Below are 24219 nucleotides of genomic sequence, written 5' to 3' on the forward strand. Positions count from 1 at the left end.
ACACTTGGTCCCCTACCCAATCAGAGCACACCTCCACAGAACACACCCCCTCTGGCAGTTTAAAAAAGAGGAACAAAGAGCAAGAGCCACATGCTTCTCCCAGAAGAAGGAAGCAGAAGCCTGATGATGACGGATGGGATTCCGTCGAAACGTTGCGCCTACACCTTTAATTCTACGCGGGGAAAAACCCGAAAAACCAAGGATCCATATATATATATATATATATATATATATATGCTACAGTAAACAACGGCCTATCACCCAGAAGAAAATAAGATTTTCACGAACATGACAGAACAAGCTATGATAAATAAATCTTCCCTAGCACTGATCTAGCTTATTAATGAAGAAAACCACCAAGTTGTGAGAGCATCAAGGACCCCACAGTTGCTCTCCTCTTCCTCCTCCTCCTCCTCCTCCTCTCCTTCTTTCTTCTCTTTCTCCCTTTCTCCTCCTTCATTCCGCAGACCTCACTCCTGTTGTGATTCAGGGTCAGCCTGTGGGTTTGGCAGTTGGGTCAGACGACTCAGAGGAGGAGGGGGGTGTTGAAGAGCTTGCTGAGGGGATTGGACAGCTTGATGAGAGCTCTCAGCCAGGCCCCTCCCACCTGGTCACGACGGAGACCCAGCTGTGTGAGCCTGACAGCGTGGATGAAGATGACCCACAGCTGGCCCTGTTCAAGGACGCCCGACGCAGGAGGCAGTCAATTAGGAGTAAACAGAGGAAGGCAATGGGGCTCCTCGGAAGGAGGCAGAGAGAAGCCACGCCCTGAACTGTATTTAAGGGGGAATGCGTGGGAGGGCTGGTTTGCTGAAGGCAACCGCTTGAAAAGCTCCTGTTTCATGGTTCGTGTCTTGTTCTATTTGTTTTTGTAGCAATAAATTTGGCAGGCGTAATTCCAGCCTCTTGCCTTCTTGTAAAAGGGGTTGTCCCTGCCTTTTCTGCAGGGCCGGTAGCAGGCTGGTACAGAACAACTCCCTTCTAGCATTGATGATGTTCCCTAGTTGTGAAAACAAGTGTCTACAAGGAAGCCACCTAGCTCAAGAGAAAATCAAGTCCCCACTCTCCTCCTCCTTTCTCCCCCTCTTTCTTCTCCTTTCTCCTTTTGTCCTCCTTCATCCCTTTCTCCTTCGCTCCACAAAACCCTCTCCCTTCTAGCACTGAGGTTCCCTAGCTGAGTAAAGAAACCTCTGCAAGGAGACCACCCAGCTCAGAGGGAATCAAGGCCCCACTCTCCTCTTCCCCCAGCTCCCTTCCAAACACTGATGACGTTACTTAGTTGGGTCATGAAATGTCTGCAAGGAGACCACCCAGCTCAGAGGGAATCAAGACCCCACTCTCCTCCTCCTCCTCCTCCTCCTCCTCCTCCTCCTCCTCCTCCTCCCCCAGCTCCCTTCCAAACACTGATGACGTTACCTAGTTGGGTCATGAAACGTCTGCAAGGAGACCACCCAGCTCAGAGGGCAGTAAGGACCGCACAATTGTCATTCCCCCCCCCCTCCTTCCACTCTGCAGACCTCACTCCCTTCCAGCAACTACCTAGTTGGGTCATGAAATGTTTGCAAGGAAACCAAACTCAATTATACTTTTTTATCTGTGAAATCTTTTTCTTTTACTCTTCTTGAGCTGGTTAGGGAGACCTGGGATGGGAGCGGCTACAGCTGTGTGTTTTTTTCCTCCCCTTGCTTGACCTTCGTGTCTTCCCCACTGTCCCATCTTCACCTTCCTCCTCCTCCTTCCTCCAGGCCTCAGGAGAGGAGGTCTGCCTACGAGGCCCAGTTCCACCCTGGCGCCTCCCAAGCCGATCATGACGGGCTGGATTCCAAGCGGCCGCGTCTGGATCAAGTTTCCGACCCTCATTACCAGCGGGTCAGTGCGACGGCGGTCCTGCCCTTGTCCCACCAGCTTCAGGAAGGATTGCGATCCTCAGACTTAAAGAAGGTAAAACAGACCCTGGTGGGTTTGGGCTTTGGGGAGGGGGGCAGCCAGTCAACCAATCGATACGTCCCAAGGGAGCTTTTTTTTTCAGGAGGCAGCTGGACTTCCTTGTTTTTCCTTTGAAGACGTTTCCCTTCTCCTCCCAGGAGCTTCCTCGGCTCTGACTGGATGGCGGGGAATGGAAGGATTTATACTCCTTGCAGACAGCTGGTCATTTGCATCCTCTTAGAGAGTCCTCGAGGCCATTTGAAAAAGTCTCCACCTCCTTCTTTCCCTTATCCTTCACCTCTTCCTTTTTCTTTCGTCTTTGTCTTCTTTCTTTCTTTCTTTCTTTCTTTCTTTCTTTCTTTCTCTTTCTTTCTTTCTTTCTTTCTTTCTTTCTTTCTTTCTCTCTCTCTCTCTCTCTCTCTCTCTCTTTCTTTCTTTCTTTCTTTCTTTTCCTTCTTTCTTTCTTTCTTTCTTTCTTTCTTTCTTTCTTTCTTTCTTTCTTTCTTTCTCTGTCTCTCTGTCTTTTTCTCTCTTATCCTTCTCCTTCTTTCCCTCCCATCTTCCTTCTCCTCTTCCGTCCTTTTCCCAAAGGAGCTTTTTCAGGAGGCAACTGGACTTCCTTGTTTTTCCTTTGAAGACGTTTCCCTTCTCCTCCAAGGAGCTTCCTCGGCTCTGACCGGATGGCGGAGAATGGGAGGATTTATACTCCTTGCAGACAGCCGGTTGTTTGCATCCTCTTAGAGAGTCGTCGAGGCCACTTGGATGCTGACCTGTGTCCTCAGGGTCACCTGAACGGTGCAAATGGGTGTGGAGCCTTCTTGGCTGCAGGTGGTTTTCCGCCCTGGGTCCCTTCCCTATTGGAGATGGGCAACACAGGCTGTTGGGGATGAGTCTGTGCTGTCTGCAACTCAAGCCCAGATGGTTTTCGTAGTGGCCCAAATTGTGGAAACCTTTTGGGAAAAGGGTACCGTAGAAATGCCCCCTTTGGTTGAAGTTTCCACCCATTTTTCTTCCAATTTCTTTACAACTGTTGACTCGTTCACTTAATAACACTGTTTTACATCGCTTTCCGGGCGACCGGTCGATTCTTTGCACCGTTGCTTTCATTTTATTACGTTTTACAAGCTCACTAAATGAAAGAACACCCAAAAAAGCCCCAAGCAACTTGATAGCGATCAGATAACACATTGACCAATGTCCTCTTCTCGGCTTCCATACATGGCATCAATAACCGGATCCCGCCGTGCTCTGATTGGCTCGTTACCAAAACAAGAACTGGCTCTCTAAAACGCTCGTGCTCATTGGCTACAATCGGATGAAGGAAAGCTAGCCGATATCAACCTAAGGAAATGGCGCTTCCTTTTCCTGGCTGTTTGGCTGTAACGTTTCATAGGAATACATTACGGATAATTGAACAAACTATGTTGCGTTACCTTCTCGATTAAATTACCTTTCCATGGATATATAATTTTATGGTACTGTGTCCCCCCAAAAAATAGGGACGCAGTGGCTCAGTGGGTTAGGACGCTGAGCTTGTCGATCAGAAGGTCGGCAGTTTGGCGGGTCGAATCCCAAGTGCCGCATAGCAGAGTGAGCGCCTGTTACTCGTCCCAGCTTCTGCCCACCTAGCAGTTCAAAAGCACGTAAAAATGCAAGTAGGAAAACAGGGACCACTACGGTGGGAAGGTAACAGCGTTCCGTGCGCCTTTGGCATCTAGTCATGCCGGCCACATGACCACGGAGACGTCCTCGGACAAGCGCTGGCTCTTCGGCTTTGAAACGGAGATGAGCACCGTCCCCTAGAGTCGGAAACGACTAGCACGCGTGTGCGGGGGAACCTTTACCTTTACTTACCCCCAGTGCTTTTTTTGTAAAAGAAAAAGTTGACGGAACTCACACATGTCATACAACCTGCCTTGCCTACCCTACAAGGTTCCATCCAAAAAAGGTGCCGGAACTCCGTTCTGAGCGTTCTATGAGGAAAAAAGCCCTGCTTACCCCCCCACCCCCCAAAAAAAGTGTTATTAGCCATCAAACCTCAAAAAATACACTTTTCCCAAAAGCTTTCCACAATTTTGGCCACTACTGTAGTCCGCCGTGTTTTCTAGAAATCCGTTCATCCTCGCGTACCATTTAAGGGTAGACAACTGATCGATAAATATTTATTCAAGGGATGACCCACACCATTTAAAAACAGGCAGACACAAAAAGAGAAATAAACGAATACAGGTAGTTTTCACAACCGAACAACGATTTCTTTTGTGGCTCTTCGGAGTTATGGTGGCACTCAAAAAAAAAAAAAGTACAACCGTTTCCCCTCAGTTAACGGCTGTCGGGTCATCCCCGTAGTTGCGTGTTCGTAATTCGGACCCCGGGCAACTGGCCTGTATTTATGACCATCGCTGTCTCCCGGGTCATGTGATCCTCCTCCACCCACCCCCCAACCCCACCCCACCCCCGTTTGTAACCTTCCCAGCTGGCTTTTGATGAGCCGAGTCAATGATTGAAGCCATCCGGCTGCATGCTTCGCTTAACGGTGTGTTTGGGGGGGGAAAGGTTATTTATTTATTTATTTATTTATTTATTTATTTATTTATTTATTTATTTTTTAAACTTGTATACCGCCCTATTCCCGTAAGACTCAGGGCGGTTTACAGGGAAAAATTAAAAAATACATACATACAAGTTAAAATCGATTAAAACTAAAATTAAATTAAGTCCCTGAATTTAAACTAAAACCCCATTAATAAATAATTAAAACCCCTCAGTCTGGGCCAGACAGCTCAAAAAGCCAAGTTTTCAAATCCCTGCGAAATGAGCGAAGGTCGGGGGCAGTCCTAAGTTCTGTGGGTAGTTGGTTCCAAAGGGCCGGCGCGCCCATAGAGAACGCCCTTCCCCTGGGGATAACCCACCGGCATTCCTTGACCGGCGGTACCCTGAAAAGGCCCTCCCTGTGGGAGCACACAGGACGATGGGAAGATGATGCCGGCAGCAGGTGTTCCCTTAGATAATCCGGACCCAAGCCATTTAGGGCTTTATAGGTCATTACCAGCACCTTGAATCTCACCCGGAGGGCAACCGGGAGCCAATGCAGCTCGCGGAGAAGAGATGTTACACGGGAGTATCGGGAAACTCCCATAACAACTCGCGCGGCTGCATTCTGCACCAGCTGAAGCCTCCGAGTGGTCCTCAAGGGCAGCCCCATGTAGAGAGCGTTGCAGTAGTCCAAACGGGAGGTCACGAGCGCATGAGTGACTGTGCGTAGGGCATCTCGGTCCAGATAGGGCCGCAACTGGCGCACCAGACAAAGCTGGGCAAAAGCCCCCCTGGTCACGGCTCCTATATGATCTTCAAAATTGAGCCGTGAATCCAGGAGGACGCCCAAGTTGCGAGCCCTATCGACGGGGGGTAACACCTCACCCCCGCATCATTAGTGGTGGAACAACCTGGTTTATCCGAGATATAAAACGGGGCAAAACTCACTTGACTGCCTCACTGAGCAACGGAAACTTTGGACTCACTTGCACAGTTCGTTTGGTGACTGTTCAAAGTTAAGGGCTCCAAAAGTAGCGAATTATGACCGTTTTTTCACAGTTAACGACCTTTTCCGCTTCGCCATAATCCTACGATCAAACTCTGGACGCCTGGCAACTGTCTCACATTTATGACAGTGTCCCGGGGTCACGTGATCCCCTTTTTGCGACCTCCTGACAGGCAAAGTCCAAGGACGAGGGAGCCAGATTCATTTTAACAGCCGTGTCGCTAACATAACAACTGCAGTGATTCGCTTAAGAGCGGTGGCAAGGATGGTTGTAAAACGGGGCAAAACTCACTTAAGAAATCTCTCACTTAACGACAGAAATTTGGGGCTCCCTGTGATCGTAAGTCAAGGACTACCTAGTTGTAAGTGAAATCAGACATTAATGGCTAGCACAATCATTCACAGAACATAGCATTCACATTGATAAATTGAGACGGTTATTTAACCAGGAGATAAATTTAGGACATGAATAAGTATAAAATAAAATAAAAATAACAAGCTCCTGGAGTTAATAATTAAGATACATCAAACCAAGTAGTATTTTTTTTAAAAAAAGCTAAGTAGGCCTTTGACCGATTATATCTTGCTTTTATCGCACAGCAAGAAATTTAGCTACTACAGACATAATCTATGATTTTAGATCCTGAAGGAGTAGCTTCCTGTAAAATTTTATCTGGCCTCCCAGACAATTTATCTACTTGGTGTATAAATGGTTGTCGACTTACAAGCATTTGTTTAGCGACTGCTCAAAACTCCAATAGCATTGAAAAAAGTGACTGGTCCTCGCACTTATGACCAGTCCTCATACTTATGACCATCACAAGCGCACGCGCTTTGGCAGCATGCAGTTGCAGCATCCCTTTTGTGGCATGAAAGGTCGAAAAAGGGACAAAAGTCCCTTAACAAACGTCTTCACAGATAACTTGGGCTTCACTATGGCCATAAGCTGAGGACTACCTGTGTTTACGACGGCTGCAGCATCCCAGGGTCACGTGATTGTCATCTGCAATCTTCCCAGCCGGCTTCTGACAAGTGAAGTGAAAGGGGGCAAGTTGAGATTCGCTTAGCGCCCAGATGATTCGCTTCAGAATGGCAGCCATTTTGCTTAGCAGCCGTGGCAAAAAGCTGGTAAAATTGGACATAGCTGGCTGGACAGCTGTCCTGCTTAGCCACAGAGAGGTTGGATTCGATTGTGGTCGTAAATCCAGGACCACCGGTATAGATTGATCTAAAAATTTACAATATTGTTATAATTTATTTTATTTATTTATTAATTGAATTTATATACCGCCCTATTCCCGAAGGACTCGGGGCGGTTCACAGGGCAAGTTAAAAACAATACAAAAAGAGAGAATAAAATAAGATTAAATTAAATTAATACAAGCCCTTAATTAATACAGGCGTGAGACTTCCAAGATTTCCACCTCCTTGCCATCACATGAGCAAAGAGCCTCAGATTCTTAGATTTGTTCACAGATTCGTGGCTTAAAAAATTCACATTTCAGTGGTGTGAACGAAGTTCTCTGCCTGTTTTTATTTTATTTTATTTTATTATTTTATTTTATTTTATTTTATTTTATTTTTTAACCTTATTTTATTTATTTATTTAACTTTATTTTTATTGACTTTTATTTATTTTATTTTAATTTATTTTATTTACTTATTTTGTTTTATTTTTTTATTTTATTTTACTTTACTATTTTATTTTATTCTATTCTATTTTGCTTTATTTTACTTTATTTTATTTTGCTTTATTTTATTTATTTTACTTTATTTTTTATTTTTTTATTTTTTATTTTATTTACTTAATTTGATTTATTTTATTTTTGTTTTATTATTTTATTTTACGATATTTTATTTTACTTTATTATTTTATTTTATTTTATTTTATTCTATTTTATTTTGCTTTATTTTACTGTTTTTTTTTGTTTTGTTTTATTTTACTTTTTTATTTTATTTTTTATTTTACTTTATTTTATTTATTTATTTATTTTGATATTTTATTTATTTTTTCATATGCTGCCTTCAACTCCCAGAATTCCCCAGCCACAACCACCGTGGCTGAGAGTTCTGGGATTGGCACACCCTGGATGAGGAGAAGGCTATTCCCCCCCCCCACCCCCCACCACCAAATGGCTTTATGTTTGCTGGCTGAATTCAGGTCAAGTTGAAAAGTCCTCCCAGTGGGTGATTAATCTTTAACATGTGTTTTCCGAGCAAAGGTTGAGAAGTGGTAGGGCTGGTTTTTTTGTCCTTTGCCAGCTTTTCCTGTTCTTATCTGCTCCTGCGGCTGCTTGTTGCGAGCCAAGGTGGGCGTGTGCCATAGAGGGTGTGGTAATAATAAAGAACCGTTCCTTTGGGCATGAACGTGCCAGTTGGGTCTGGCGGTTAAACCAGGAGTCTGTGAGTTCTAATCCTGCATTAAGCATGAAAGTCAGTTGGGTGACTTTGGGCCAATCACCCGGAGACGGTGAGTTCTAGTCCCGCCTTCATGCATGAAAGCCGGCTGGGTGACTTTCGGCCAATCACCAGGAGATGGTGAGTTCTAGTCCCGCCTTAGGCCTGAAAGCCAGGTGGATGACTTTAGGCCAATCACCAGGAGACAGAGAGTTTTAGTTCCACCTTCATGCATGAAAGCCGGCTGGGTGACTTTCGGCCAATCACCCGGAGACGGTGAGTTCTAGTCCCGCCTTCATGCATGAAAGTTGGCTGGGTGACTTTGGGCCAATCACCAGGAGACGGAGAGTTCTAGTTCCGCCTTCATGCATGAAAGTCGGCTGGGTGACTTTCGGCCAATCACCCAGAGACGGTGAGTTCTAGTCCCGCCTTCATGCATGAAAGTTGGCTGGGTGACTTTGGGCCAATCTAGTCCCGCCTTAGGCCTGAAAGCCAGGTGGATGACTTTAGGCCAATCACCAGGAGACAGAGAGTTTTAGTTCCACCTTCATGCATGAAAGCCGGCAGGGTGACTTTCGGCCAATCACCCGGAGACGGTGAGTTCTAGTCCCGCCTTCATGCATGAAAGTTGGCTGGGTGACTTTGGGCCAATCACCAGGAGACGGAGAGTTCTAGTTCCGCCTTCATGCATGAAAGTCGGCTGGGTGACTTTGGGCCATTCACCAGGAGACGGTGAGTTCTAGTCCCGCCTTAGGCCTGAAGGCCAGCTGGGTGACTTTGGGCCAATCGCTCCCAGTCCAACTCAACTTTAAAGGGTTTGTTGTGGCAAACAGAGGAGAAGAAAGGAATGTCCACTGCTGTATAATTACTTATTAAAAAAAGGCAGAAATAGATAAAAATAAATGCACCTTTTTTTGGAAATGCAGGTAGTCCTCAACTTACAGTTCATTTAGTGACTGTTCGAACTTACCCCGTTGCTGAAAAAAGTGACTTTATTACTGTTTTTTTCACACTTAATGACCATTGTAGCCTCCTCGTGGTCACGTGATCAAAATTCAGGCGGCTCGTATTTATGACGGTCGCAGAGTCCCGGGTGGGTGTCACGTGATCCCCTCTTGCGCCCTTCGGACAGGGGAAAAAAGCCAGATTCACTTAACAACCGGGTTGCCAACTTGGACAACCGCAGTGATTCGCTTAACGGCTGTGGCAAGCAAAGTCGTAAAAATGGGGCCAAGCTCCACTTCGCTGCCTCCCTTTGCGACATAAAATTCCGGGCTCCCTTGTGGTCGTAAATCGAGGACAACCTCTTAACTTTTGACGGCTTCTCTGCCCCCCTCGGCGTTACAGCACCGAGTTCACCCCGCTTTCTCCTTCCTTCCTTTCTCTCCCCCCCCCAATGGCAGGAGCCCGTCTTCGGAGGCAAGCATGAAGGCCCCCCCTCGCCCATGTCGGGCCAGGCGTGTGGGGAGGATCAGAACGCGTCTCCTTCCAAGCTGTCGAAGGAAGAGCTGATCCAGAGCATGGACCGAGTCGACCGGGAAATCGCCAAAGTGGAGCAGCAGATCCTCAAGCTGAAGAAAAAGCAGGTCAGCGCTCTGGGGAGAATCGGAACGACAGAATAGCCGAGTCGGAAGGGACCCCGGGAGGTCTTCTAGTCTTCTAGTCCCAATGCCCTGTAGTAACCGGGGAGAGAAGCAACCTGGGACTAAGGAGAAACCTCCTCACAGTGAGGACGATTAACCAGTGCAGGGGTGTCAAACTCAATTTCATGGAGGGCCGCATCAGCATTGCGGTTGCCCTCAAGGGGCTGGGTGGGTATGGCCAGGGTGGGCGTGGCCTACTGGGTGGGCATGGCTAGAGTGGGCGTGGCCTACTGGGTGGGCGTGGCCAGCTCTACATCGTTGGCATCAAGGGTGCCTATGGGGGCCTGGGCAGGAGTGGGACAGATCTGAGGGTCTCTGGCAGAAGGAGGGTCTCTGGGCCAGGGCCAAGGCAGTGGGGGCCGTTCCCTCACTCTTTCTAGGATGGCTTCGCGGGCCGCATGAAACCACTTCGCGGGCCGAATCCGGCCCCCGGGCCTTGTGTTTGACATCATCATCATCATTATTATTATTATTATTATTATTATTATTAATTCGGTTTATATACCGCCCTACTCCCAAAGGACTCAGGGCGGTTTACAAGGCAAAATTTAAAAACAATACAATATAAAATTAAAATAAAATTACGGTAAGTCTAGCCCCCCAAAATTAAAATCACAATTTAAAAACATTAAAACCATTTAAAACATGTCTGAACCAGTGGAACAGCTTTCCACCAGAGATCGTGGGCACTTTTCATCACGGAGATTTTTAAGTAGAGGCTGGACAGTCACTTGTCTGAGATGGTGTAGGTCCTCCTGCTTGAGCAGGGGGCTGGACTAGAAGACCTCCAAGGTCCCTTCCAGCTCTTTTGCTATTCTACTAATATTAATACTATATTTTACTTGGGACACCCAAGGAATTTGTCTCCGGTGCAGAAGCTCTCAGTGCACACGCAAAGCAACAGAGTAATAATAATAATCATAATAGTGATACCGATAAGAGGGAAGAGTAGAGGAGATGAGAATGATAACGATACTACAGCTGTACAGCGTATAAGACATAAGACAATAGTACTGTGAGGATTAGGTGTTCATCAGAGTGATCGCGCGAGGGGGAAAAAACTTACGCCTAGTTGTTTTTGCACATAAACGCCCTATGACGGAGTCCCGAGGGGAGGAGTTGAACCAGGTTATGTCCAGGATGTGAGGGGGGGTCTGTACTTATTTTCTTAGCCCTCCTTTTGACAACCCCTCCTCCTCCGCTCCCCCAATGTACAAGTCTCATATGGAAGGCAGGCTGGCTGCAATGTTTTTTTTTACTGCAGTCCCACCTATCCATTAGAGCAGGGGTCTTCCAACTTGGCCCTTTGATGACTTGTGGACTTCAACTCCCAGAATTCCTCAGCCAGAATGCTTTAAGACAGGGGTCTTCCAATATGGCCCTCTTATGACTTGTGGACTTCAACTCCCAGAATTCCTCAGCCAGGATGCTTTAAGACAGGGGTCTTCCAACTTGGCCCTTTGATGACTTGTGGACTTCAACTCCCAGAATTCCTCAGCCAGGATGCTTTAGGACAGGGGCCTTCCAACTTGGCCCTTTAAGGACTTGTGTACATCAACTCCCAGAATTCCTCAGCCAGGATGCTTTAAGACAGGGGCCTTCCAACTTGGCCCTTTTAGGACTTGTGGACTTCAACTCCCAGAATTCCTCAGCCAGGATGCTTTAAGACAGGGGTCTTCCAACTTCCCCTTTTTATGATTTGTGGACTTCACTCCCAGAATTCCTCAGCCAGGCATGCTGGCTGAGGAATTCTGGGAGTTGAAGTCCGCAAGTCATAAAAGGACGAAGTTGGAAGACAGACAGAGAGACAGACAGACAGACAGAGAGACACACACACACACACACACACCTCGCATTAGTGTCTCTTCCAATACTGCTGTGATTGCAATGGCTGGGCAATCCCTCTCCTTCCTACTTCGCCGAGGCAACATCTGTCCCATCCAGATGTTCGCCTTACCGTCTCTGACTCAACGCCTGTGTGTGTCTGGCTGACGTTTCTCCCACCACCCCTCCCATCCCTCTTGTCTCTTAGCAACAGCTGGAGGAGGAAGCCGCCAAACCGCCCGAACCGGAGAAGCCCGTCTCCCCTCCGCCCGTGGAGCAGAAACATCGCAGCATCGTCCAGATTATCTACGATGAGAATCGGGTAACGCTGTTTCCGAGGGCGCCCGGTTTCGCCCGCCTGCGCCTGGCTTAGTCTGCTGGGAGCTTGCATGGAGAGGGAGGGGTGGTTTTGGGGTCCCCTTCAACGCGGGGGGGGTTTCCTCCTTTCCCCAGCCCCTCTGAAACACTCTCGCAGTTCCCAGAGCTGCCGCGTTGGGTCGTTTCTGTTGCCCGACGTTGCCGAAAAGGCAGGATTTCCCGCAGACCTGGGGGGGGGGAGAGCGAATCGCTAATAGTGCAGAGAAGAGCAACTAAGATGATTAAAGGCCGGGAGACTAAAACGGTGCCAGGATTTGGGACTGGCTAGTCTAGAGCACGGGTAGGCAACCTTGGCTCTTTGATGGCTCGTGGACTTCAACTCCCAGAATTCCTGAGCCAGCGCAGCTGGCTCAGGAATTCTGGGAGCTGAAGTCCACAAGTCAGAAAAGAGCCCAGCTTACCTACCCTTGGTCTAGAGCAGGGGTAGGCAACCTCGCCTCTTTTATGACTCATGGACTTCAACTCCCAGAATTCCTGAGCTAGCATGGCTGGCTCAGGAATTCTGGGAGCTGAAGTCCACAAGTCAGAAAAGAGCCGAGGTTGCCTACCCCTGGTCTAGAGAGAAGAAGGCCTAAGGGGGATATGATATCAACAGTCCAGTTTTTGAGGCGCTTCCAGAAACAAGAGGGGGGGGCGCTTAACCTATTCTCCAAAGCCCCTGAAGGCAAGACAAGAAACAGTGGATAGAAACTGTGGCTTCTTCTCCTGCCTTCAGGCGCTTTGGAGAATAGCTTGACTCCCTCTTCTTTGGGGCCGCCCCTGAGATACTGGAAGGCTGCTATCCTGTCACCCCTGGTCCTTCTCTTCATTAAACTAGACATCCCCAATTCCAGCAACCGTTCCTTGTATGTTTTAGCCTCCAGTCCCCCGATCCTCTTTGTTGCTCTTCTCTGCACCCTTTATAGAGTTTGTTTCTATCTGTTGCTTCTTGTCCTGCCTTCAGGGGCTTTGGAGAAGTGCTTGACTCCCTCTTCTTTGGGGCAGCCCCTGATACTGGAACACTGCTATCTTGTCCCCCCTCGTCCTTCTCTTTGTTAAACTGGACAGACCCAATTCCAGCATCCGTTCCTTGTACGTTTTAGCCTCCAGCCCCCTGATCCTCTTTGCTGCTCTTCTCTGCACTCTTTCTAGAGTCTCAGCATCTTTTTTCACGTCGTGGTGACCAAAACTGAGGGCCTTTGAGGGCCTGCCGCAAAAAAGAGCGGGGTGATGGTGGTCAACCTGTTTTCCAAAGCACCTGAAGGCAGGACAGGAAGCAAGGGGCTGGAAATTAACCAAGGAGCGATGCAACCTAGAATTAAATTGAAATTTCCTGACGGAAGAATTAGAATTAGAATAAGCAGAACCGGAAGGGACCTTGGAGGTCTTCTAGTCCAGCCCCCTGCTCAGCCAGGAGAACCTATAGCATTTCAAACAAAAAACAGTTGTCCATTCTCTTCTTAAAATCTTCCAGTGCTGGATCATTCACAACTTCTGGAGGCAAGTTGTTCCACTGGTTAATTGCTCTCACTGTCAGGAAATTTCTCCTTAGTCCTAGGTTTAGGTAATTAATCAGTGGAACAGCCTGTCTCCAGAAGTTGTGGGTGCTCCAACATTGGAGGTTTTTAAGAAGAGACTGGACAGCCATTTGCCTGAAATGGGATAGGGTTTCAACTGCCTGAGCAGGGGGTCAGACTAGATGATCTCCAAGGTCCCTTCCAACATTGTTGTTGTTAACCTGCCTCCAGAAGTTGTGGATACGGCAACACTGGGAAGTTTTTAAGAAGAGACTGGACAACCATTTGTCTGAAATGGGATACAGTTTCCTGCCTGAGCAGGGGGTTGGACTAGATGACCTCCAAGGTCCCTTCCAACTCCGTTACTCTTTTTTTTTTAAATCCCATTTCTATCCCGCCCTTCTCCGAAGACTCAGGGCGGCTTACAATCTAAAGCACAAATCAATGTGCTTAGATTTTAGATTTAGATTTTATTAGATTTATATACCGCCCTTTCCCGAAGGACTCAGGGCGGTTTACAGGGCATTTTAAAATCACATCAATATAAAATACAAAGTTAAAAGAGAATTAAAAGATTAAATTATCCCTGAAAATAAAACCCCAGTTAAAATTCTCAGCCTGGGTCAGAGAGCTCAAAGAGCCAAGTCTTCAGGTCCCGGTGGAATGAGCATAGGTCAGGGGCAGTCCTGAGCTCCATGGGCAGCTGGTTCCACAGGGCAGGCGCACCCACAGAAAAGGCCCTCCCCCTGGGTGTTATCTGCTGGCAATCTTTAACCGGCGGCACCCTGAGAAGATCCTCCCTGTGGGAGCGCACTGGACAAAGGGAACTTGATGCTGGCAGCAGGTGTTCCCTCAAATATCCTGGACCCAAGCCATTTAGGGCTTTATAGGTCATCACCAGCACCTTGAATCTCACCCGGAGAGCAACCGGAAGCCAATGCAGCTCGCGGAGTAGAGGTGTTACATGGGAGTATCGGGAAACCCCCATCACAACTCGTGCGGCCGCATTCTGCACCAGTTGTAGTCTCCGAATGGTCCTCAAGGGCAGCCCCATGTAGAGAGCACTGCAATAGTCTAAACGGGAGGTCACGAGCGCATGAGTGACTGTGCGTAGGGCATCTCGGTCCAGGTAGGGTCGCAACTGGTGCACCAGGCGAACCTGGGCAAAAGCCCCCCTGGTCACGGTTCGTATATGATCTTAGCAATAGCCTTCATTCTATGTATATGCCTGCTTATTAGGGCTTTCACACCCCCCCGCAAGCGGCATTATTACAAAGTCAGCTTAATTGCCCCCAACAATCTGGGTCCTCATTTTACCTACCTGGGAAGGATGGAAGGCTGAGTCAACCTTGAGCCTGGTGGGACTCGAACCTGCACTCATTGCAGGCAGGTGGTGTTACTGAAGGAGGCATTAGCCCACTGCTCCACCAAGGCTCTTCTTGTTACATAGTTCTTTTTCCCTGCCCGCGAACAGTTAACCCGAGGGACTGACCGAGGAGTAGGCCAGGGTTAAAAGAAAAAAAAACAACAACCAAAAACCGCTGGCAGCTTTACACCATGATCAAAGTAAACCTAATAACACCCTTCTGTCGGAACTGGACTTCTTCCCCGTTTTCTTGGGAGCGTTTCAAAAAAAGTCATTTCCGCCATCGTCTGGGATATGTTTTTCCGCCCTGTCCCGGTCTAGCCAACAGCTGAAAACAACCTCCCGGGTGGTCTCTCCTCCCAATTCTGACCTGAGCAGACCCTGTTTAACTTCGGACAGCAGCCCAGATGTTGGGTGTCTTCTTTTGTTGTTGTTGTTTTTTTAAAAAAAAACATGGACCGTGTTTTCTAATGTTCTTGCAAACGGAGGCAGAAAGACCAGCGCCGAACGGTGGTGGACTGCCTTGCAAAATGGCAAAAACGGACGCAGTTATTTACTTATTGGATTTTGAAAAAAGACATTAAAAGAGATCCCGTTTAGTAGTTTAAGGCACCAGGCTAGAAATCAGGAGACTATGAGTTTTACAGTAGTGGCCCAAACGGTGGAAACCTTTTGGGGAAAAGCGTGTGTTTTGAGGTTTGGTGGCTAATAAGACCACTTTTTCGGAGGGAGCAGTACCATAAAGTTATATATGGAATACTGCATCCAGTTTTGGTCACCACGATGTAAAAAAGATGTCGAGACTCTAGAAAGGGTACAGAGAAGAGCAACCAAGATGATTAGGGGGCTGGAGGCTAAAACATATAGGGAACGGTTGCTGGAATTGGGTCTGTCTAGTTTAACTAAGAGAAGGGCGAGGGGTGACATGATAGCAGTCTTCCAGTATCTCAGGGGCTGCCCCAAAGAAGAGGGAGTCAAGCTCTTCTCCAAAGCACCTGAAAGCAGGACAAGAAGCAACGGATGGAAACTAGTCAAGGAGAGAAGCAACCTGGAATTAAGGAGAAACTTCCCGACAGTGAGGACAATCAACTAGTGGAACAACCTCCCTCCAGAAGCGGTGAATGCTCCAACACTGGAAGTTTTTAAGAAGAGACTGGGCAGCCATTTGACTGAAATGGTATAAGGTTTCCTGCCTGAGCAGGGGGTTGGACTAGATGACCTCCAAGGTCCCTTCCAACATTATATATTATTATTATTATTATTATTATTATTATTATTATTATTATTATTATTATTATTATTATTATTATTATTATTATTTCCATGGAAAGGTAATTTAATCGAGAAGGTAACGCAACATAGTTTGTTCAATTATCCGTACTGTATCCCATGAAAAGTTACAGCCAAACAGCCAGGAAAAGGAAGCGCCATTTGCTTAGGTTGATATCGGCTAGCTTTCCTTCATCCGATTGTAGCCAATGAGCACGAGCGTTTTAGAGAGCCAGTTCTTGTTTTGGCAACGAGCCAATCAGAGCACGGCGGGATCCGGTTATTGATGCCATGTATGGAAGCCGAGAAGAGGACATTGGTCAATGTGTTATGTGATCGCTATCAAGTTGCTTGGGGCTTTTTTGGGTGTTCTTTCATTTAGTGAGCTTGTAAAACGTAATAAAATTAAAGCAACGGTGCAAAGAGTTGACGGGTTGCCCAGAAGGCGATGTAAAACGGTGTTATCAAGCGAAGGAGGCTCCAGTTGTAAAGAAATTGGAAGAAAAATGGGTGGAAACTTAAACCAAAGGTGGCATTTCTACTGTACACTTTTCCCAAATGGTTTCCACAATTTGGGCCACTACTGTAGTTCCGCCTTAGGATGACAGCTTACTGGGTGACATTGGGCCAATCACCAGGAGACTGTGAGTTCTAGTCCCGCCTTTATGCATGAAAGCGGACTGGGTGGCTGTGGGCCAATCACCAGGAGACTGTGAGTTCTAGTCCCGCCTTTATGCATGAAAGCGGACTGGGTGGCTGTGGGCCAATCACCAGGAGACTGTGAGTTCTAGTCCCGCCTTTATGCATGAAAGCGGACTGGGTGGCTGTGGGCCAATCACCAGGAGACGGTGAGTTCTAGTACCGCCTTCATGTGTGAAAGCCGACTGGGTGGCTCTGGGCCAATCACCAGGAGACTGTGAGTTCTAGTTCCACCTTAGGATGAAAGCTGGCTGGGTGACTTTGGACCAATCACCAGCCAGTGACCATTTGAAGTTGCAATGGCCCCGAAAAAGTGACTTATGGACTGGTCCTCGCGTTCACGACCGTTGCTGCCTCCTCACAGTTTAACATGATTCTCGTAACAACTGCAACGGTTCTCTGAACGGCAGTGGCAGAAAAGGCCATCGAATCAGGCGGCACACGATAAATTTCCCGTTGCGGTCGTAAGTTGAGGACCGCCTGTAATTCTGAAAATACTTCCTTGCGTTGAAAAGGATCTTTTTGCTTAGTGTGTTCACCAGACACGGCGCTACATGAAAGAACGTTGAATTACCGATATTTTACAAAGGTTCCTCGGAAATTCTGGATACATCTTTATTTCTCTTTCCGTGCCTTGCAGAAAAAAGCAGAGGAAGCTCATAAGATTTTCGAAGGGTTGGGCCCGAAAGTGGAGCTGGTGAGTTTTTCTTTTTTTTCCCCTATTCTTCTTAGGGCTTTTCATCCCCCTCTTGAGGAGGAAGAGAAGCAAAAGTCTGGCCTAACCATGTTTGCTTGGGTTGGGAACAGGGATCCTGGTTTGTTTGCTGAATAAAAGAACAATTTGCAATGGCGGTTTCCAAATTGCTTCTCAGCTGAGAAGGGGGTGTTTTGGAAATACGATGCTTTCCATCTTTCTCTTTTTCCCCTACTAGGTTGTTTTTTTTTAAAATAATATTTTATTTTATTTACTTCATTTTATTATTATTTTATTTTTACTTTTCATTTATTTTTTATTTTATTTTGTATTTATATTTTATTTTTTATAATACGTTTTATTTTATTACTTTTGTTTTTAACTTATTTTATTTTTTTATTATTTTGTTTCATGTTTTCATTGTTATTTTTTATTTTATTATTTTTATTTTATTGTTCATTTTTTATTTTTCATTTTATTTTATTTTTTATTATTTTATTTCATGTTTTCATTGTTATTTTTTATTTTTTATTTTATTTTTATTTTTTATTTTATTTTAATTACTGTATGTTTTTATTTATTGTATATTTTATTTTATTATTATCTTTGATTTTATTGATTTTGTTTTATTTATTTTATTTTATTTATTATTTTATCTTTTCCAATCTCGGAAGGAACTAAAGGAACAGAAAAAACGTGAAGTTTTGGAGATTCTGGCCGGGGGCCCTAGCCTGTTTCAAAAAAGTTTCAGTAAATGACAATATTTGTAGCTCAGGATTGAAATGAGGCTCTTTGAGCCTCATTGTTTCCTTGCAGACGTTTCATGACCCAACTAGGTAACATCATCAGTGCTAGAAGGGAGTAAAGGAGGAGACCTGGAAGAGGAAGAGGGGGGAAAGGATTGGGGGGGTCCTTGGTGCCCTCTGAGCTGGGTGGTTTTTCCTGCAGACGTTTCATGACCCAACTAGGGAACATCCTCAGTGCTAGAAGAGAGGAGGAGGAGGAGATGGACTGTGGGGTCCTTGGTGCTCTCTGAGCTGGGTGGTCTCCTTGCAGACATTGCGTGACCCAACTAGGTGACGTCATCAGGGTTAGCATGGAGTTTGGTTTGTGGAAAAGGAAGAAAGGGAGGCGGCGGAGGAGGAGAATTACGAGGTCCTGGGTGCTCTCTGACCTGGGTGGTTTCCTTGTAGACGTTTCATGACCCAACTAGGTAACGTCATCAGTGCTAGAAGGGAGGGGGAGGAGGAGGGGGAGAGGAAGAGGAGTGTGGGGTCCTGGGAGCTACCTGATGTGGGCTGTTTTCTTGCAAACGTTTTATGACCCGACTAGGGAAGTGGGATTTGCAGATGGGAGGAGGAGGAGGAAATGGACTGTGGGGTCCTTGGTGCTCTCTGAGCTGGGTGGTTTCCTTGCAGACGTTTCATGACCCAACTAGGTAACATCCTCAGTGCTAGAAAAGGGGGGGGGGGGTTGTGGAGGAGGAGGAAGGAAGGATAGCTAACATCATCATTGCTGGAAGGGAGGGGGAGATTGTTCTCTGTTTAACTCCCAGGAAGAAAGCCCACCCTTCCACCCAGGCCCATAGGACCAGCCCCCCCCCAAATACGTAAATAGAGAGGAAACCCCCTTCCTCCTTCCTCCCTTCAAGCCACGTCTTTCTAACACCGAGCTGGAGAAGCAGGCAAAACTGCCTTGATGAGTAGATCCCGAGCAGGTTGTCGTCCATCAGCCAAGGGAGAGCCGGGTGCTGATTCGTCTGAAATCAGACGTCAAGGTAGCAAAATCTCTCTCGTCTCTTTCCCTGCAGCCTCTTTACAACCAGCCTTCCGACACAAAAGTGTACCATGAAAACATCAAAACGTAAGAAAGAGGGCTGCTTCGGAGGATACTTGCTTCGAAACCTCTGGGGGAGGGGGAGGGGGAAGGTTTTTATTATTATTATTATTATTTTTTGAGACGAAATTCCCGCCTTGTCTTATACTTGCCCTTTTAGTTGGAATAGAATAGAATAGAATAGAATAGAATAGAATAGAATAGAATAGAATAGAATAGAATAGAATAGAATAGAATAGAATAGAATAGAATTAATGGAATGGGAATAGAATAGAATAGAACAGATGGAATGGAATAGAATAGAAAATAGAATAATGAATAGAATAGAATAAGGAACAGAATAGAATAATGAATAGAATAGAATAAGAATTAGGAATAGAATAGAATAGAATAGAAAATAGAATAGAATAATGGAATAGGAATAGAATAGGAATAGAATAGAAAATAGAATCGAACAGAATAACAGTTTGAAGGGACCTTGGAGGTCATCTAGTCCAACTCCCTGCTTAGCCAGGAAACCCTATGCGCTCAACTGAAGTCCTCAACTTAACAAGCACAACTGGAAACAATGTCCATTGCAAAGCGAGGCACTTATTCAGTGAGTCACCACCCAATTTTATGAACCATTTTTCGGCATGGTGGCCTTAGTGAATCAGCACAGTTGATTTGCAAGTGGCGATAGACACACCTCTCTCTCTCTCTCTCTCTCTCTCTCTCTCTCTCTCTCTCTCTCACACACACACACACACACACACACACACACACACAAACACAGACACACACACGACGCTGTCATAAATACACACCATCGCCACACACCTGAGTTTTGATCACATGATTGAGGGGATGCTGCAACAGTTGTAAGTGTGAGGACCGATTATCGGTTGCTTTTTTTTTTTTTTTTAAAGAAGTGCCGTCGTAACTTCGAACGAACACTTGACGAGTGATTGCAAGTCTAGGACTGCGAGTATATCGATAGCAAGTTCAGGGGTACGAACTATTTCTCTGCAAGGCTGAGGCTCGGGACTGGGGATTAATTATTAATCGTCTTTTTTGGGCAGGCAGGCAGGCAGGCAGGTGTTCCACTGCGTGTGACTTCTTCCGCAGGAACACAAAAAACCTGCACGCTTTTTATCAACACAACTAGTATTTACACACACACACAGAGAGAGAGAGAGAGAGAGAGAGAGAGAGAGAGAGAGAGAGAGAGAGATATGAAAGCACATGTACCAAAATAGGACACTAGCCGTCTTTGGAAAGCGAAGGAGGAAGATTCCGAGGTGAAATTTGCCCAAGAATAAGCTGTGATTCGGAATGAAGGAAACCTTGTCTTAGCTGTGTTGTGTTTGTTTGTCTGTCATCCTGCCCAAACCCCCCCCCCTTTTTCCCTTTCTTTTTGGTTAGGAACCAAGTGATGAGAAAAAAGCTGATTTTGTTTTTCAAGAGAAGGAATCATGCCAGAAAACAAAGGGTATGGATATTCTTTCTTTCTTTCTTTCTTTCTTTCTTTCTTTCTTTCTTTCTTTCTTTCTTTCTTTCTTTCTTTCTTTCTCTTTCTTTCTTTCTTTCTTTCCTTCCTTCCTTCCTTCCTTCCTTCCTTTCTTCCTTCCTTCCTTCCTTCCTTCCTTCCTTCCTTCCTTCCTTCCTTCATTCTCTTTCTTTCTTTCTTTCTTTCTTTCTTTCTTTCTTTCTTTCTTTCTCCCTCCCTCCCTCCCTCCCTCCCTTCCCCTCTCCCTCTCCTCCTTCCTCCCTTCCTTCCTTCCTTTCTTCCCCCCTCCCTCTCCCTCTCCTTCCCTCCCTCCCTTTCTTTCTGTCTGTTTCTCAGCATCTCTTTGGTCTTTGGGGACTCCTCAGGAGCAGAAGATCTGCCAGCGCTACGACCAGCTGATGGAGGCCTGGGAGAAGAAGGTGGACCGGATTGAGAACAATCCCCGCCGGAAGGCCAAAGAAAGCAAAACCCGGGAATATTACGAGAAGCAGTTCCCGGAGATCCGGAAGCAGCGGGAACAGCAGGAGAGATTCCAAAGGTAAGGCTGGACCAGGAGGCTGGGCTGCTTGAGGAACCACCTCTTCCCAACTGCTTCCGACCATCCCATCATGCTCAGCGGGAGCGGTACCTTGGGGTCCGGCCCGCTAAAGACTTTCATCCGCTGGGCCTTTTCGGTGGTGGCTCCTGATCCCCCAAGGGAGAAATTAGGACCAGCAAAACCTCGGGTCTCTCCTTCCGTTCTCCTGGCCCTCCTTTTATTTTTATTTTTAATTTATTTAACTTTTAGATCTTTAATGAAAGGCCATTAATCTTTATTAAAAACTTGCTTATTAAAGGAAGATTTATTTAATATTTAAATTAAATAAATAATTTGTGTAACATTTCTTTATTGAATCTTTAATCTTTAGATCTTTAAAGGCCTTTACTCTTTGTTAAATCAAGATTTCTTTGTTCAGTTTTGATTAAATAAAGACTTATTTAATTTAATCATTTAATCAGGGTATTGGGAGTGGGAGGCACAGTTCTTCAGTGGTTCTCCTCCTATCTCCTGGGACGCTCGCAGTCGGTGTTGGCAGGGGGGCAGAGGTCGACCCCAAGGACTCTCGTTGTGGAGTCCCTCAGGGGTCGGTCCTCTCGCCTCTCCTGTTCAACATCTACATGAAACCGCTGGGTGAGATCATTCGTGGTTTTGGAGTTGGGTATCATCAGTACGCCGATGATACCCAGCTTTTCATTTCGACCCCAAACCACCCCAGTGATGCCCTCGACGTGATGTCCCGTTGCCTGGAGGTGGTTCGGGTCTGGATGGGGAGGAACAGACTTCAGCTCAACCCTGACAAGACTGAGTGGCTGTGCATTCCGGCATCCCGGGACATTCAAAATATTCCACCTCTTTCTATGGGAGGTGAGTTTTTACCCCCCGTGGATAGGGCTCGCAACTTGGGAGTCCTCCTAGATTCACGGCTTACCCTGGAAGACCATATAGTAGCCGTGACTAGGGGGGCTTTCGCCCAGGTTCGCCTGGTGCGCCAGTTGCGGCCCTATCTGGACTGGGATGCCCTGTGTACGGTCACTCATGCGCTCGTGACCTCTCGCCTGGACTACTGCAATGCTCTTTACATGGGGCTCCCCTTGAAGACCACTCGGAGGCTCCAACTGGTACAGAATGCGGCCGCGAGAGTTGTCTTGGGAGTTTCCCGGTACTCCCATGTTACACCTTTGCTCCGCGAGCTGCATTGGTTACCAGTTGTCTTCCGGGTGAGGTTCAAGGTCTTGGTGATGGTTTTTAAGTCCTTACATGGCATGGGTCCGGAATACCTCGGAGACCACCTGCTGCCGGCATCGACTCCCCTCCGTCCTGTGCGTTCCCACAGAGAGGGCCTCCTCAGGGTGCCTCCAGTCAGAGAATGTCGCCTGGTGGCCCCCAGGGGGAGGGCCTTCTCTGTGGGCGCCCCGGCTCTATGGAACCAACTGCCGGTTGAGCTCCGGACGGCACCGGACCTTCGCTCCTTCCGGCGCGGTCTGAAGACCCATTTATTTGAACAAGCCGGCCTGGCCTGATGGGGGATGTTAGGGTTTTTAATGGGTTTTTTATATTGTTATTGTTTTTTATTGGGCAATTGTTTAACTCTCTTTTAATTTTTGTATTTTCTATTTATATATGCCCTGTTCACCGCCCTGAGTCCTTCGGGAGAAGGGCGGTATACAAATTTAATAAAATAAATAAATAAATAAATAATCTAAAATCAAATTTATTTTATTTATTTATTAATTCAGTTTATATACCGCCCTATTCCCGAAGGACTTAGGGCGGTTTACAGGGCAAAATTTAAAAACTTATTTTTAAAATAAATGACTTATTTTTTTCTTTGATTTAATCTTTAGCTCTTTAATATTTAATTTAAAAGCCTTCAATCTTTGCTAACTAAAATTTGTTTATTCAGTTTTTATTAAGTGAAGATTAATTTATTTAATCATTTATTTAATTTTAAATTAAATAAATGATTTATTTTTTCTTTAATTTATTTAACCTTTAGCTCTTTAATATTTAATCTAAAAGTCTTTCATCTTAGTTAAGTAAAAGATTTATTTATTCAATTTTTATTAAGTAAAGATGAATTCATTTAATTAATCATTTATTTAATTTTAAATTAAATAAATGATTTTTTTCCTTTAATTTACTTAACCTTTAGCTCAGAGGTCTTCAAACTTGGCCCTTTTATGATTTGTGCACTTCAAGTCCCAGAACTGGCTGAGGAATTCTGGGACTTGAAGTGCACAAGTCATAAAAGGGCCAAGTTTGAAGACCTCTGCTTTAGCTCTTTAATATTTAATCTAAAGGTCTTTAATCTTTGTTAAGTAAAAGATTTATTTATCCAATTTTTATTAAGTAAAGATTAATTCATTTAATTAACCATTTAATTTTAACTAAAGTTTTATTTAATTTAAAATTAAAAGATTTATTTATTTTTCTTTATGTTTAATCTATATTAAACTTTTATTTATGTATTAAGCTTTGGTTGAATGTTTATTTAAAATTAATTTAAATATTTAAATTTAGTAATTTAATTTAAAATTAAATGATCTATTTAATTCATTCATTTCTTTAATTTATTGATTTGCTGCCTGTCTCGCCACGGGGTTACTCTAGGCCAGGGATAGGCAGCCTTGGCCCCTTCATGACTGGTGGACTTCAACTCCCAGAATTCCTGAGCCGGCATGGCTCAGCATGGAAACCTCTACATTTCTCCTCAGCATGGGCTGGCTCAGGAATTCTGGGAGTTGAAGTCCACCAGTCATAAAAGAGCCGAGGTTGCCTACCCCTGCTCTAGGCAGTTTACAATGATAAAGAAGGAGAAGAATGAAAATAATAGAGTCACAAAATAAGCAACGAGAAAGGAATGTAACGAGAAGGAAGGTAGTCCTTGACTTAACGACCGCACTTCACCCCAAAATTGTAGTGAGAAATTTGTTAAGCCGACGTTGCCCCATTTTGCCCCCTTCCTTGCCACCATTCTGAAGTGAATCATCACAGTTGTGACATTAGTAACACACTCGTTAAGTGAACCTGCCTCTTCCGTTGACTTTTCCTGTCAGAAATTCGCCACAGGGGGTCACGTGACTCTGGGACGCTGCAACGGTCACAAGTACATGTCAGTTG

At 45.7% G+C, this 24219-nt stretch overlaps 1 protein-coding gene across 1 annotated transcript in view; it reads left to right on the top strand.

Annotated features, from left to right (window-relative positions):
* The window catches only part of NCOR1 (nuclear receptor corepressor 1), a 165251-nt gene that overhangs the window by 22987 nt on the left and 118045 nt on the right, over positions 1–24219 (top strand). Inside the window, 7 exon segments of the mRNA XM_083379641.1 lie at positions 1746–1941; positions 9268–9450; positions 11540–11653; positions 17180–17236; positions 19044–19096; positions 20474–20540; positions 20924–21096. Coding sequence (XP_083235767.1) covers positions 1746–1941; positions 9268–9450; positions 11540–11653; positions 17180–17236; positions 19044–19096; positions 20474–20540; positions 20924–21096 — 843 coding nt within the window.

Source organism: Vipera ursinii (assembly GCF_947247035.1).
Source record: "Vipera ursinii genome assembly, chromosome: 1".
NCBI lineage: Eukaryota > Metazoa > Chordata > Lepidosauria > Squamata > Viperidae > Vipera > Vipera ursinii.